The 15,659-nt window shown below is 40.8% G+C and overlaps 1 protein-coding gene across 7 annotated transcripts in view; it reads right to left on the minus strand.

The window, feature by feature from the left end:
* The window catches only part of utrn (utrophin), a gene marked incomplete at its 3' end in the record, with an annotated part of 194,758 nt that overhangs the window by 57,498 nt on the left and 121,601 nt on the right, over window positions 1–15,659 (minus strand). For all 7 annotated transcript variants that reach the window (XM_082506782.1, XM_082506783.1, XM_082506784.1 and 4 more), the window contains 5 exons: window positions 11,523–11,652; window positions 7,184–7,452; window positions 6,196–6,342; window positions 2,554–2,632; window positions 1,156–1,216 (listed from right to left, as the gene is read on the minus strand). In XM_082506782.1, the coding sequence (XP_082362908.1) occupies window positions 1,156–1,216; window positions 2,554–2,632; window positions 6,196–6,342; window positions 7,184–7,452; window positions 11,523–11,652 (686 nt within the window). The remainder of the gene's footprint in view (window positions 1–1,155; window positions 1,217–2,553; window positions 2,633–6,195; window positions 6,343–7,183; window positions 7,453–11,522; window positions 11,653–15,659) is intronic.

Below are 15,659 nucleotides of genomic sequence, written 5' to 3' on the forward strand. Positions count from 1 at the left end.
TTTACCGGAGGTCACAAGAGGTTACAGCTCTGACGCACAAAAGAAAAAACTGAAAAGATCCGATAATAATGAGCCATTTCACAATCAGCTCTCAGCATTTTCAAAATGCAGATCATTTCGGTCTGCACCATACTGCCCGCATCTGAATCTACCTTGAGATGAATAAAGATGTCATAAATGTGCAAACTTCAACTTTTCTACCAAATCTGTTACTTAAAAGGCAGAAAAGATCGTATGACAGTAAAGACTGTTTTCACACCTGAAACGAACACAATGTCAGGAGATTCAAATCAGGACATTAAATAAATGTAAATGGTAAATAGACCGGTTCTATATAGAGCTTTTCGATTCCACGCTCAAAGCACTCAGGAGGTAGGAGACGGTCAAAAGTAGCAGTTGCTCCTGATCACTTGAGTGTGAATGCATAGTCTACTTGAGCACTCACAGCACTTTATACAGCATGCCTCGTTCACCCATTCAAACCCCATCATACCATTATCATCAGTCAACACCAGTCATTTTCTGCACCTACTATCTAATCGGCTTTAATCACCAAGGTGTCGAACCACCAACCTTCTGATTTGTGGATGACCTGCTGAAAGGGTTTAGACAATGATGCTGCCTGAGTAGAGCGTCCAAGAGACATGACACATGGCACCAGCCTGCTCACTGTCACTTCAACAGACAGTTGCCTACATTATTCTCAGATAAGTACAAATGAACTTTGCACGGACTTAACTTTGGGGAACTGACCGTTTTAAAGGAAGAAGTTATTGCAAAATTACAAAAGGGTCATGCCCTATAAATACTCCCTTAAAAGCCTTAGAGGTCCTTTAGGAGATTACTTTACAAAGTTGCACAGTCTAGACTTGAAATATTCTACTATGGTCATATGCCGCAAAAGGTCATGTAATAAAATTCAGGTGCTTGAGACTACCAGTGGACAAAGAAATCCCAAGAATGAAAATTAAAGCAAAAAATTAAAGCAAACTCAAATTTGATTGGAAAAAAAGACATTTAAAAAAAATCACTCACACACAATCATTCCATTTCAAATAGCATTTTTTTCTAACCTACTACAGCACACAGACAGATGCATGCATACAGTTTATACAGGCACAGTGAGTGCTATCGAAGCCATTTCTCGCCACTTACTTGATGTAATAAGGAACCTTATTCTGAGAAACTGCACGTTGCCAGGGGAGCTGTACAGATGCTGCAGACAGAGAGAGACAAAGATAAAGAGAGCAGTGAGATGAGGGGAAAGACAAAAAGTCGGGCAACTAAAATCCAAACGCCATCTTAATAAATGCTGCACAATTCCACCAAGCAGTGAAATAATCCATTTAGTGTTTGGACCTTGACTTGAAATAATTTTTACATGTAACGCTTCCATTATAACACAGTCTAGATGTATAAGGAAGACTCTCACGGAGCATGAAATTGGGGTGGGGGGTGGGGTTGGGTAAATGGATATTGTTTTCTTGGCAGAAAATCCGGAGGAGGGAGACAATGGGACATGAAAGAAAAGATTTTTTTTTTTTTTTAAATAGAGGGAGAAAAAACTGGGGGCACAAAACAAGACAAAAAACACAGACAAGCAAGGGAAATCTTAAAAATGACAAGCTGATAAAGTGTTAAAACCAGACAAATATAACTCTTGAGATGTTCTCAAAAGCAATAAGCAGAAATGTTGCTTGATTTATCGCCCTCCCACTTTCCCTCCTCCTTGACACAGCTCTACACTCCGATATAAAGATGAAAAGACAGTAAGAGAAAGAGATTAGGCGAGATTGGGAGATATACGAGATGGATAGGGGACGATAAGAACGCACTACTTTATTGATCCCTCGGGGAATATTAAGCTACTAGTGTAATGAGAGCGAATGTGTGATGGAGAAGATAGTGTCATAGTGCCAGGAAGATGAAAGAAGAGACAGAGTGGTGTTTTGTCTGGGTGCAGTTGCTGAGCTCTCAGCAGCGCTTACTTTGTAAACTCGTGTCTGTTGGTGACACAGCATGCCGGCTGAGCATGCCACCTGCTCTGAATCGCACACCGTCCATTTTGTCTCCGTGTCTGACAGCCAGCAAAGCAAATCAGGTGGAACGGGGAGAACACTAATGGCTGTATGATTATAGAAAATGACGAAAGTCAGAGAGCGAGGGAGAGCGCGACAGAGGCGCAGGGAGCCGGAGTCTGGCTGCTCTGTTTAATGTTCACGCTTCTGCATTTGTCTTTTCTCTCCAGCTTTGTCTCTAACTCTCTATGCTCTGCTAATGACCACTCTAAAGAGGGAGGGAGAGGAAGGAGTCAGTGCAGAGCTGTAATTAAGCCTTGCATTATTCATGAGTGAAGTGGCGCGTCTGCACGCTATGTGTATGCGCGTGCACGCGTCCACTGAGCATCCGCGACGGCGAAGCATATGGCTGAGGATGAAAAGACGGGGCATGGGAGAGAAATTGGACGATGTGAAACTGTGTAACTGAGTGGAATCAAACCAAGTCACCCCAAATCTATAATTTCCTTAGAGAAGTAATAGGCTCGGTACTCACTGGAGAGGAAATGTTGGGAGGAGGGGCCAAAGTCTCTGTGGGCTTCTTGAAGGAGCTTCAGTCTGTCATCCACTGCCACCTGTATGATGACCACACACACACACACACACACACACACACACACACACACATAGAGACAGTCAGCTGTGGGCTGGCAGGCTCTGCTCGCACAGACAGAACTTTACAGTGGCTAGACTTGGCGTCATGGTTGGAAAGAATTCAATTTCAGTGCAATTAAGTTACAAGTGGATTTTCTGTAAGACCCCAACTCAAGAAATTTTATTTCCAATAGAGGTATACATATACACAGTATCACGTCTTGACTCGACTCACAGGCACTTGGTGTCAATTTCAGGACATTTAGCATTGTCTGGAAATTATAAAGCAGCTTCAATTAGCTGAGCACATGTCAAACCCACAAACAGCAGGTAACTGAGTGCTTACATGCACGTGTCAGCTAATAAGTATCTACACCGGATGCAGTCAATCACAGTACGGCTGTACGCTCGCACACAATGAGCTCAAAGCCCATAGCAAATCACTGCAGTGACAATTACAGGTAACTGTGGACCAAAATAGACTTGCAGGTCACAAATCCACCATCTAGTGTAGACACATGGTGCTGGGGCCAGAGGGAAACCCATTATCCAGATTTCATGGAAGTGTGCCATGTGCATTCTCAACTTTGATGGTATATGTGACCGTAATGGGAAACAGAGAATTAATGGAAGTTTTTTTTTTTAAATTGAAAAATGAAGAGAGAAACTCAACGGGGAAACACATAAGAAGCTAAATCAGGCAGCACACAAGAACACTAAGTTTCCTAAATCTCTACTTTTGAGCTAATCCCACAAAAACAACAAATATATATCAATATGGGGCGATCAGAAACATGCTCCTGCAAAGATCAGAAACGTAACATAGCACCAGAATCACACTGTGCCTATTTGTGTGTTAACATAAAATCTTATATACTTTCAAAATCAATGCTAAAACACTGCTGTTTACTCCATGTTATTATCTCTACTACTACTTCAGCTTGCTTACAAAAAAAACAAAAAAAAACAACACTCCGATATAAAGATGAAAAGACAGTAAGAGAAAGAGATTAGGCGAGATTGGGAGATATACGAGATGAATAGGGCACGATAAGAACGCACTACTTTATTGATCCCTCAGGGAATATTAAGCTACTAGTGTAATGAGAGTGAATGTGTGATGGAGAAGATAGTGTCATAGTGCCAGGAAGATGAAAGAAGAGACAGAGTGGTGTTTTGTCTGGGTGCAGTTGTAACATAGCACCAGAATCACACTGTGCCTATTTGTGTGTTAACATAAAACCTTATATACTTTCAAAATCAATGCTAAAACACTGCTGTTTACTCCATGTTATTATCTCTACTACTACTTCAGCTTGCTTACAAAAAATAAAAAAAAACTTGTGTGAAAAGCATTTAAGTTATCAATCACTCAGACTCTTACTCCCGCGCTCCTTTGAGAGCCGTGTATTGACCTCTCAGGCACTGCACCTGTGCCCTGCCGCACATGATTTGCTTTGCTCCATCATTCTGACTAGCTGGACAGTATTGGCAGCCTATAATACTGAGACTCGCACATTCACACATGAGCCTCGGGTATTAAGTCAGCCAGATCACAGAGGGATCCTGGAAATGGGTACAGAAAGACCAGTAGCTCAGTTTCTTTTTTGGCCACTTAGTGACTATTATCCTCACTCTCCCGCAGCAAGGAAGATGGTAGCTGTCTGGAAATGAAAACCAAACCATCAAACTACACAGCCAGATCTGGCTTATTAGTGAAGCTGAAGCCGTCCTGCAGACTGAAAGAAATGAAAAGAGCGGACAACAGAGAGAGACAGAATGAAACTAAGCCCTTCTCTGACTCACAATCTAAATTATAGTCATATTCCAGGCAACAAGACTGTTAGTGGGTATCTGTGCAGTGCACTGGAAAAAAAAAATATCACAGGGCTACAAATTAGCACAGCTAACCAGTTTTGCTGAGCGGGGAAGGGGGGCCACATTTCTTTTCCTGCTTAAATTCCCGAATAATGCAACCACACTGTGTGCCTCAATTATAAAGGAAGCTTCAAAAACATTGCACTGGAAAAAAACTCTACATCTGTCTCATGTCCACAGCTGAGCATCTAACCTGTATTCAGTTCCTCTATGTGACAAAGTGGGTGAGAACACCATTTGTCCATATTCTTAGTTAACATTCTTGTTTTGATTTAACCATATTTCATATGTAGTCTGCAATAGGCAAACATCTACTATTGTTTATGTTTTGCACTTTTACAGATTATGTACAATAACATCTTGGTTTAAATCAATTCTGACAAGTTTGTCAAGTTAACATGTTATTTATTTCAACTGTTAATTGGTGTAGTTTGAACTCACCTTACTTACCTGTGTTCCAGGAACAAAAGGAGGAAATTATAGCTTTACTTCCTGTATTTATAGCTTTATAGCTAATAGCTTATAGCTAATCTGAGGTCACAGGAAGAGACCAGGTGAAGAAGGGGGAGAATTTTAGACTGTGTTTATACAGAAATGGATTTATTGGTGCAATATGTATTGATTACACCGTAGCGATTTTATTGCTAGTAAAGAGTAGCAGTATAGGTTTGAGTATGATAATGTTCATCTTACCTACTGAATGGAATAGTCCAGGGGCGAGTGGACTATTTAAGCAGATGAATGCAGGTGTTCAGGGGGGAAAGGACCAGGTCAGTGTAGCTGTGTGCAGTTTGACCTTAATTTCCACTGATTTAAGTTCAGTTATGTTTATTTGAACTGAGTTAACTATGGAGTTGAGCTTCTTCTTCTTCTTTTTGTAAATATGGTTTGATCACAAAATGGTGAATAAATCACTCGCTACACTGGACAGCACCTGTCTCCTGCCATTCTTAGCCGCTTAGGTCAAGTCCCACCGCACTCTACCACTGCAGATCTCAAGCATCACTGGGTATCAATGCCAAGGACCCTAAATCTAAGAGACATGACAGAAAAGCTACTTTGGCATAGCAATCTAGAGATTAAAAACTGACTAACAGTGCACCTTTAAGTTTAAAAATCCCCAATTAGAATACAAAAATGACTGAAACTTGTCTAAAGGATATCAACACAACTCCAGCGCTCATGCTCAAAACCCACTCCTCTATCTCCTTGTAATAACTTGTTAAGAGACTTTTTCACGACTTCTCCTCGAGGTCTGAGACATGTTCAACTCTGAGAAACACTCGTGACTGTCTAGCTGTGACTATCAAGCGTGCAGAGAGCCAAGGATATGACCGGTGCGCTGCGAGAATAGTGGCCAGTGATGTGTAGTGACAAAGTGTCGCACTGAACATAAAGCTGCGTTCAACTAAAACAAGTAAACAGGGAGAGGGACGGCTCCAAATCCCCGTGTGTTCAGCTGACAAAGTAAAATTGGTATACAGTGAAAAAAAGCGAGGGAGACACAAAAAACAAAAACATCGAGACAGCGCAGTCTCCTTTGAAGTCATTTAGACAACTGTGACAAAATATAGAGGAAAAAATGCGCGCACACACACACACACACACACAAAAAACCCTACTCCTGCTCCGAAATCTGTAGCTGTTTCAGGGGGATTTAAAGTACCTGCAAAAGTTTCCACCTCATGTTGAGCTGGTCCAGCTGTCTCGAGGCTGTGGATGACAGCTGAATGTCCAATGGTGTCAGCTCAGCAGAAAGCTCATTGACAATTCGAACGTCCTGACGCAACGGGGCAATCTCCTCTCTGAAGGCCTGGGAAAAAGATGATAGCGTATTTGTATTATAGTTGTGAGATTAGCCTAAAATAAATATGCTTTAGTCCAAACTGCTGACTGCTGTTTGTTTATCCCTTTCTTGTTTGACCACCTAAAATCTAACAGGAGATGAAGTTTGCAGCTTCAGCTTTAAAATTTGCATTTAAAAAGTCTCCTCCGTGTACTGTCCTACCCGTCTCCCATATTAGAGACAAGTGCTGCTCTGGTTGCAATCTAATCTATCAATAGACCATTTGATCTAAAGTGGATCGCTAAATGACACGGATATAAAGAAATACGAGTGCCCGGACTGGCTGTACCTCAGGTGATTAAGATCTGAGGTGCAGCAGAGAGAGAAATGAGTGCAACAGCTGAATTTCCTCATGCAGGCTGTGAATCGTGACTTGGCTATTTTCAGTGCCCTTTTGTCCTCCGCTTCTCGACTCTTTCATTTGTTGTTTACAGTTTACAAGAAGATGCTCTCATTTTTCTTGCTTGTTAAATTAAATTTGTTGCTTGTTTCTCAGCCGGTTCTCCTTGGCAAAACGAGACATCCTCAAATATGATGTGTAAACAAACAAGACTATACTGAATATATCCTCAAATGAAGTAGCACTTTCTTTAAAAAAAAAAAACACACACACACACAAAGTAAATAAAGAACCAGGGAAACCATGTGAAGCATCAAACATTTCTTCTTCTTTTTTTAAATCAGGATTTTCAAAGATTTTATAACAGAAAACAACAAGATTTGTTAAACAGCACTCAAACTGAGCATATCTGACAGTATAAGAGGGATGGTTATGGTGCATTAGCAAAAATCTGACCCTCTGACTCACCGTGGTTCTATCGATGTGATCCTGCAGAGAGTCGATCAGCAGATCGCCCACAGGCTGCCAGGTAGCTTTGGCCTCCTCTGCCCGAGTCAGCCGCAGGTCAAGCTGGTCCATGGAGCTCTGCAGCTCCTGGAGTCGCTCCAAGGCTCGCTCCACCTGACTCTGCCAACCGCCCACGTGCCCTTTCAGACGCTCCCACCGCTCCCTCACTTCACCAGATTGCTTTCGGATAGCCCGGGCCAAACCTCGGGCCTTCTCCTCTGGTGTGAGATCTGAAAGATAAAAAAAAGAAAATACGGGAAATAAAGAAGCACGCCATTTTGTGGAGAAATGCTCATGGCCTTCATTATTATTTCATATTTTGTTCAGTTATTTCTTCACAATATGGTAATGAAAGGCATTTATTTCAAGACTACTTCTATAAAATGGAAGAAATGATAGAAATGCATTTGTAATGTGTTCACATCCTTGCACTGAACCGGATCTTTTCTTTTATTTCACAGTCCTTGACTTCTTTCCAGCGCTGCAAACAGGCTCCCCCACACTGCTTCACTTGCAAAAATACACATGCTTGTGACGTTTCAGTGCTAGAGCTTCCTAAAAACAACCTTTACCATCTTCAACATTTAATCATTGTTCTCTAAATACGTACTTCTACAACAAAAACACTGAAGAGACCTGTATAAATTTTTATTAAAGTCTCTTCTTTTCTCTTCCTAACATGATGTGGCAGAAGATTCTGAAGAACTACGAGCCATTTATCTGCAAATTTTACTATAATTATACAGCTGAATAAGCCCTTTGTGATCATTTTTTCTTTTATTGCACATTCCTTCAGTAGTTGCACATCTTTCATGTCTAAGTCTGACCCTTCTATGACTCATCTGCAAACCTGACACCCATCGACAAATCAAGCTCCAGGACAATATAAACCCCAGCCCTTCGATCCTCTTTCTGACTTTGTACTGCCTGGTAGAAAAACTACAGTCTTGTCAGAACTGATATGTAGAATTTTCTGACCCTTAGAACTAATTCTTTTGTCCCTTTGTGTCTCAGGTCTACTAACTTCTTTCCAGTAACAACCTGAACTAATCCAAACTGCACACGCGCCTCTTCTCCATCACTCTCGCCAGCCTTGACCTGCTCTCTGACACGCTATCTGCCAAATTCAGCTGCATTCAAGTCACAAATACGACCTGCTGAACTATTCACTGTTGTCCCTGAATTCAGCTTTTGAGTCCTCACTTCTTCAGTTAAAGCTTTGATCCCATACTAGGTAAATGAGCGACACTCAACACGAGGAGAATGGAGGAGCAAAGGAGAACAGGAGGGCAGAAAAATAAGAAAAGAAGGTAGGACGCTGAAGCTTTAACTAAAGTCAAGGCTTGATCAAAGAGAAAGACAGGAAAAAAATGAGAGAGACTGAGGGTCTAAGAAATGACAGAAGTCTAAGAAGTCAGAAGGTGAGAAGACATGACGACTGTGGCATATCTGAGGATGCGGTTAGAGAAGAGGAGGGAATAAAAAAAAAAGAAAGAGCAGGTATAGGAGAAAACTGCTCCCCAGATAATCATTTTAACTGCAAAAAAGATGAGCAGCTCTCAGGAGTTCTTAGGTCTTATCTCCAGGGTAGTGACTGAATTACCATCTTCACCTGTTGCACCTCTGCAATCTCGCTTTTTCTCATCTTGCTCCCGGCATACAAAAACGCCTGACACTGCAGGAAGCCTCATGTCATTGCTGATACTGATGGTGTCTGTAGTTTATAAAGAAGAATGATGTACACAGGCAAAGTAATGTAAGCTCGTTTGATTGTCTTTACAAAGCATTACTATACTAATACACTATCAGAGTGTTACTCTGACACATTCAATATCCTCTCATTACACCACAAGCACAGCTTCTGATCTTAAATTAGCTCGTTTTAAAAAAAATCGATTTACTGTATACAATGAGATGACACTTTGATATCTGCATCAAAGACCACAGACAACAAGCCTATCCGTCTGCGCTCTGAAGTCTCGCCACACCCCTACACATTCCCTTGGGTCGGTTTAATTATTTACACAGTAGGGGTTTAGTTAGAAGGGAAATATGCTGACCTAACGAAGACTTCCCTGCTGCACCCAAAAAGAGACAGAGAGGGAATACTGAATGAGTTGGTGTATTTGTAAGCCCAGCTCCTTGTCTATTTATACCAACTTCAACAGAGGTAACAGCTTGAATGATTTTAACCTCAGAAGTGAGGCAAATAAGACCTTAGATTCTGGTTCTTCAAACTGGCTGAAAAGCAGACATTCTTGTGATTGATGACAGGTTAAGGTACCCAAAACAAAACCCTTGTGGAGCAGAAAAGAAGAAGTTTCTTCTGGCAGTTCTCCCATTTACATCAGGTTATCACAGCGGATGGATCCATATATTTGATTTTGCACAGATTTGAATGCTGCCCTTCCAGACACCCGCACCACCAGGTATCTTAAATCCAACTAAAAACCTTTAGCAAATGACTTTGTAGGATGCAAGCTGCAACCTTTTCCAGCTCCTTTTTTTATATTGTGGCTCGCGTTCGGGGGCACCACAGCACGTCATCTGCAACCACCTCACCCTCTCTTTTGCATCACATCAACCCTCTGCATGTCCTCTATCACTACCTTCTCTAGAACTTTCTCTGAGGTCTTTCTCATCCTTACCGCCAGCTCCATATTTCACATCCTTTGTCCAGTGTATGCACTATCCCCCCCGTTACACATGTCCAAACCATCTCCTCTTGCTTTGCTTACACTGTCTCCAAAATGCTTAGCTGGCACTGTCCCACTGACATACTGTGACACTAAATCTGTCCCTCCAGGTCACTCCCAAACATTTTCATCTTCATCCACCTCCTCTCTTTGAGTCAGACCTACCATCTCCAAACCATACATCATAGAGGGTTTCACAACAGTGTTAACAACCTTCCTTTTCAGTGCTGCTGCTATCCTTCTGTCACTATGCCTGAAAAATGAAGACAAGGTATAGGTGCCAAAAACTAGAGTTCTTTCAGGGGCCAAAGGTCCAACTTTACAACAGAAGCAAACATGGAAACTGCTTCAACAAAGACATTTTTGTGTAGCTAATGTATATATGGGTGATCTTTTTTGATAACTCAACAGCCTAAATTGCATTAAATTTAGTGGTGTGGCATTATTAATTGTGGATGGCTTCAAAACAGGGCTTTACAAAGCAATTTTGTCTTTTTAAGTGTTTACAGTCTGCAGTTTATTACCACGGGCTGCGTCCAAAATCAATGCATTGTTGTTACCCATCTACTATTGTCATACAGTACAATTTTAGAGTGGGAAATTATGTTTCTACAAGATTCTGGCCATGTAAGGGTAGGGCTGTTCGATATAACGATATATATCGGATGACGATATAAAAACGTCTATCGTCAAACGTCAAAATTAACTGTTTACGGCAATATTTTTTCATCGTTTTGATGGTCACCGTAGTGGCTATATTAATGTATTAAAGTTCTCTCTTTCACTCATATTTAATATAATCACACTATGGACGGACAAGCGCCTGTTTTTATGTGTTGTCGTTAGCAACAATGACGGTAAAACCATCGCGTGGCTCCGCTGTCCGCTTGTTTGTTTTCCACGTAAACCTTTCACAATAAAGCTCAAGATCCTGTTGAGACTTTTCAAAATAAACTGAATCACGTGAAAGAGTATGCAGAGAAGCAAAAAAAAGAGCCGTCAGGTGCTAAAAAAATAAACCTTAGACTCAAACTTTGAAAGAAAATGGTTGTCGTTACAACTTGTGTCTAAAAATGTATAGTTTCATGCATTGGTTAAAACACTCGAATCCAGGTAAAGGACGCAGAGATGGAAAAACTAAATGCAAGTCGAGTTGCCCGAGATTCACAGAATTTACAGAAAATATTACATTTTTGTGATTTATATCATTGTCAGGACGATGAGATTTTTGTCATATCGCACAAGGGAAAAAAATGATATGTGAATTACAAAAATAGGCGATTAGTGATTTAAAATCTGTTGAAAACAGACTAGACTAACTAGAGACACAGAGAACTGTGAGTTTCTAATAGTTTTTCATTATGTCATTATCTCCAGATACTTACTATACCTAAAAGATAAAACTGCCTAAGCCTCATTATGAGCTCTGATTTTACCACAATTTACTCAGGAGGTGGAAAAAACTGCATGGCATGGCTTTAATGGACTCGGTAGTGGTGTGCAGTATTTTTAAGCTGCAATTATCTTTTCAAACCTGTTTCCAGGACTGAAAGTTTATATATTCTGTTAGAGATTTTTTTTTTTTTTAATGAAAAGGAACAAACCAGTCTTTGGCTGCAGGTTCTTGCGTGGCTCTCCAGGACCCTCAATGGGCTGATCAGCAAGAAACGTCCTCGCCTGGTCCAAAGTGCTGATTACCAAGTGCTCACGCTCCTTCAGTTCTGACCGTAGCGCCTGCGGGAAAAGCACAGAGCAATGGCTTAGAGGGGACTTGATGTATATAAAAATGTTACTAATATCAACCACAAATTTTTTGTAACTTTGTTATGATCTATATATTAAAAAAGTGTTTGAGTTTAATTTTCAAACAGTTCTTGCAGGTCCTAGTTTTTGAAATAATATACATACTAATCAACCAGTTCTTAGAGTTCTTGTGATTAAAACACTCACATCAGCCCAATGAACAAACGCAGATGTTTACGTTCTGCCTATCGGCAAGATAACCAACACATTCAATGGCTAATTAGGTGATTGCAGCACAACAAAACAGTTTCCCTGCTCAGTCTTTGCCTATTAAGAAGGAATCAAGAGGTAAGAGAGAGAGAGTGTGAGAGAGAGGCTATGTAAGGAGTGTCAGCGGTATTGAAAGCTCTGAGAACAGAGCAGCGATTGAAGTGCGAGTACTGGGTCAAACTGGGCTTCTCCTCTGGGTCTGTGTGAAATTAGCTGAGCAAGGCACAGAATAAAGCGAGTCACTGTAACCCTGCAGGAATAATCATTATAGAGCTTGCTAGTAACACCACACATCCTGCACATCCTCTCACAGCGCCGCTCATATTGAAATGAGCATAGTGCACCACACACTCCAGGCTCTAGTTCATGAAGTTCATGAAGCAATCTGACAAATGCTCTTAACCTTATGTCAAGAGTTCTGCCTCAGCAGAGTGCACGGCAGGCGATGGAACTACATAAAGGGGGTGAGATCGGTATGTAACGGCATAATTGTTCTTGTCTGAATATACATGTGACACCCCGAAGGACTTCATTGCCTATCGGAGTGTGTGATTGCTTTGTGAAGAGGCGATGTAGTTGAAGACACTGTGAAGCTGGTTGACCCGCTCTGATAAAGTCTCACACTTATCAGACTGATCAAACAGTCGACTGCAGCAAAAATGAGATGCAAAAGATTGACGACAAGATGCTGGCTTGGGTGCAATCGTATTACCGGCAACATTTGAAGACGTAAGACAAGAACAATAAGAATCGCCTAGAAGAGAAACTATCCAATCCATATGTATGAGAACACCCCACCACTCCAGCAGCTTACATCCATATACGCACATACCTGAACTCGCAACTTCTGTGTGACCTTCATTATACAATGTCATCGCAATCTAATTTAATCCTTTTAGACATTTGTGTGAAGATTTGCCATAATTAGCCTATAATTTCCTGAGTGACCTTAACCCTCTCACCACTTCTTTCAATTCTATTTCACAGTTCACACACGGCTGCTGTGGAAGCATTTAAAAATAAAAAATTTAAATTCTGGAAGTAAGTTCTTGTAAAAGTTGGATTTAGACCAATGCAATGACAATTTCACACAGCCTCCTGCAGACAAATGTACTCTCACCCTGAAATGAAGCATCCTGCTGAACACAAATTAGATCATCCCTGCTAATAAATGGTTTGCTTCGTTCCAATGATTTCCTCCCCGTTCACACAGAGGAAGCATAATAGGCAGGTAGCGCAGAGAGGGGACCTTGAGAGATAGAACGTAAATGAGAGGGGCTTGAGGAAGAGGGAAAGGGGTGTGAGCAGAGATAAGAAAAAGAGGATGAGGAGCTGAGCAGCGAGGACAACTCCCAGTTGATACCAGCACCATTAGTTTTCCATATATTTCCTTTTGTTTTTGCTGTCAGATGTAGAGTGGTGGTTTAAATTAGGAAATGAAATGAGGGTAAAGAGGCTGTTTATTTTCAAAGTTTGTTGCATGTTACTCGGAGTGACGCCAGTAAAATATTCCGATGTCAGTTTTGTAATGTGTTAATCACAGATAACAGCTCAGGTCGATGAACAGCATCCTGGTGGAAACAAATTGCACCTGGTTGAATAATTCAGGGAAGTCTGATTACAGCCAGATGTAGAAGGAACCAACATATATACAGCATCAAAGCAGCAAATGGCTTGTTGAAGCCATTTGTAGAACTGGCTTGTTTATAGATATGTGAAGTTTGACTTCATGTATTACACTTTTAACATCTCCAAAGATCCGTCAGCAAATATTTGCAAGTCTGATAAACCCATGTTATTCACAATAGAAGACAGAAAACAAATACTTAACCTCAGAAAATTAAGAAATATCCACTCATTTTGAATGTGATGGAAGCAACATCAAAAAAAAAAGTTGGAACAGTGACACGTTTATTCAATTCAACAGTTGCCTCAAGTCGCTTTATGTTGTAAAGTAAAGACCATACAATGACAGAGAAAATGAAGAAAGCTTCAACAGGGTCTGCCAACAGTCTGAGAGCAAAACGTTTTACTGGGGCGATACTGTGAGATGAATGTTGTCCAATTCTTGGTCGATACAGGATTCTAGCTGCTCTACAGTTCCGGGCCTTCTTTGTCTTATTTTTGCATTTCATGATGTGCCAAATGTTTTCAGTTGGTGAAAGGTCAGGACAGGCAGGCAGGCACTGTCCCTTGTGCACAGAGATTTCTCTAAATTCTCTGAATCATTAAATATTAGGCCGTATAGATGATGAGGTATTCAAAGTGTTCTTTATTTTATGTTGAACATCATTACTCTGAAATTTGCAGGGGTTTTTTTGCAGATTGCTGAGCCTCTGCCGATCTTTACTTCTGAGGAGCTCTGCCTCTCTAAGATGCTCTTTTTATACCCAATCATTTTATTTTGATGACAATTAACCCAATTAGTTGCAAAATGTCCCTGCCTCCATTTCTTTATAGAACATTTACTTTTCTAACCTTCGGTAACTCCCAGTCCCAACTTTTTTGAGACATGTTGCAAGCCATCAATTTCAAAATGAACCCCCCCCCCTTTTTTTTTTTAACGAAGTATTAATGTTTCACTTTAAACATTCTGCTAAAAATGTGTTTATGACACGCGCACATCATTTTTTCTGGTGTTTTCTTTCATAACACACAGCGTCTCACCTTTTTAAGAATTGGGGTTATATTGTCAGGAATTAATTTTGAGTCACTTCTAAGATAACGCCTACCGATTTCTTACTGAACGTTTGATTTTTCTCCTTCTCTTGTTTGAACATGTATCTCATTTCTCACACACTCATAATTTCTGAGATACTGTATTCTGTTTGCCATGTCTGTTGTGTAATATCACTTCTGTGAAGTGAAATGCAGTGCTGTGTTGTTGCTGCACTGTTTACTTACACTGTGTGTGAGAATAAATTCAAATACAAGCTGGGAAAAAAAAAAAAACTGTTGATAAAGATCATGTGGCTCAAAAGCTCAAGAACAGCCTGCAGTAAGGCCACTGTGGTCAAAAGTGAACTCTGCGTCTCAGACGTATTTACTATAATAATACCCATATTAATAATCATGTCACACAGGCATAGTTTGAGTAATACAATAAATGTAATATTATCTTCTAATGTAAACTGGCTCCAAAGAAATGAGCCACAGAAGGCTTTAATATCTGCAACGTGAGCAGCGCCAAGTAATCCTCTTTGTTAGATACAGCCTCGCCGTCTGTTATCCAGCCACTGGGTATCCTTACAGTTCAGGCAGGTGACAGCACAAAACACTTTCACCCAACACTCAACCAAATCTTTTTAGTGAAACCTCAGCACGCGCACATTATCAGAGTTTCACACAGGGACACACTTTTCACGCTTTTTTTGAAAGGCGGATATCAAACACATACGCCGCTTTTAAGTTAACAAAAAAAGCTCTTTTTCCCCAAGCAAATCCCAGACAGCCTTTGAGTGATGAGACATAGACATCCAAGTCAAAGATAAAACAGGACAGGTCTTCTCTTTGCTCTTTTTCAACAATTTCCAGGCTCTGGCACATCAGAATATGAGCTGTGATTTATGGAGACTAGAGCAAGAGGGGACTCTTGTCACTTTCACAATGCTTCTGGCATCTACCTTGAAGCTACGAGTGACCGTGACCTTGGCTGTGAGTGTGTGATTATGTCTGTGGGCAAGTGCTTGTGCCCAGGTCTGTGTAAGAGTGTAGTTTGCGGCTGTAGC

Source organism: Aulonocara stuartgranti (assembly GCF_965226115.1).
Source record: "Aulonocara stuartgranti genome assembly, chromosome: 15".
Classification (NCBI taxonomy): Eukaryota; Metazoa; Chordata; class Actinopteri; order Cichliformes; family Cichlidae; genus Aulonocara; species Aulonocara stuartgranti.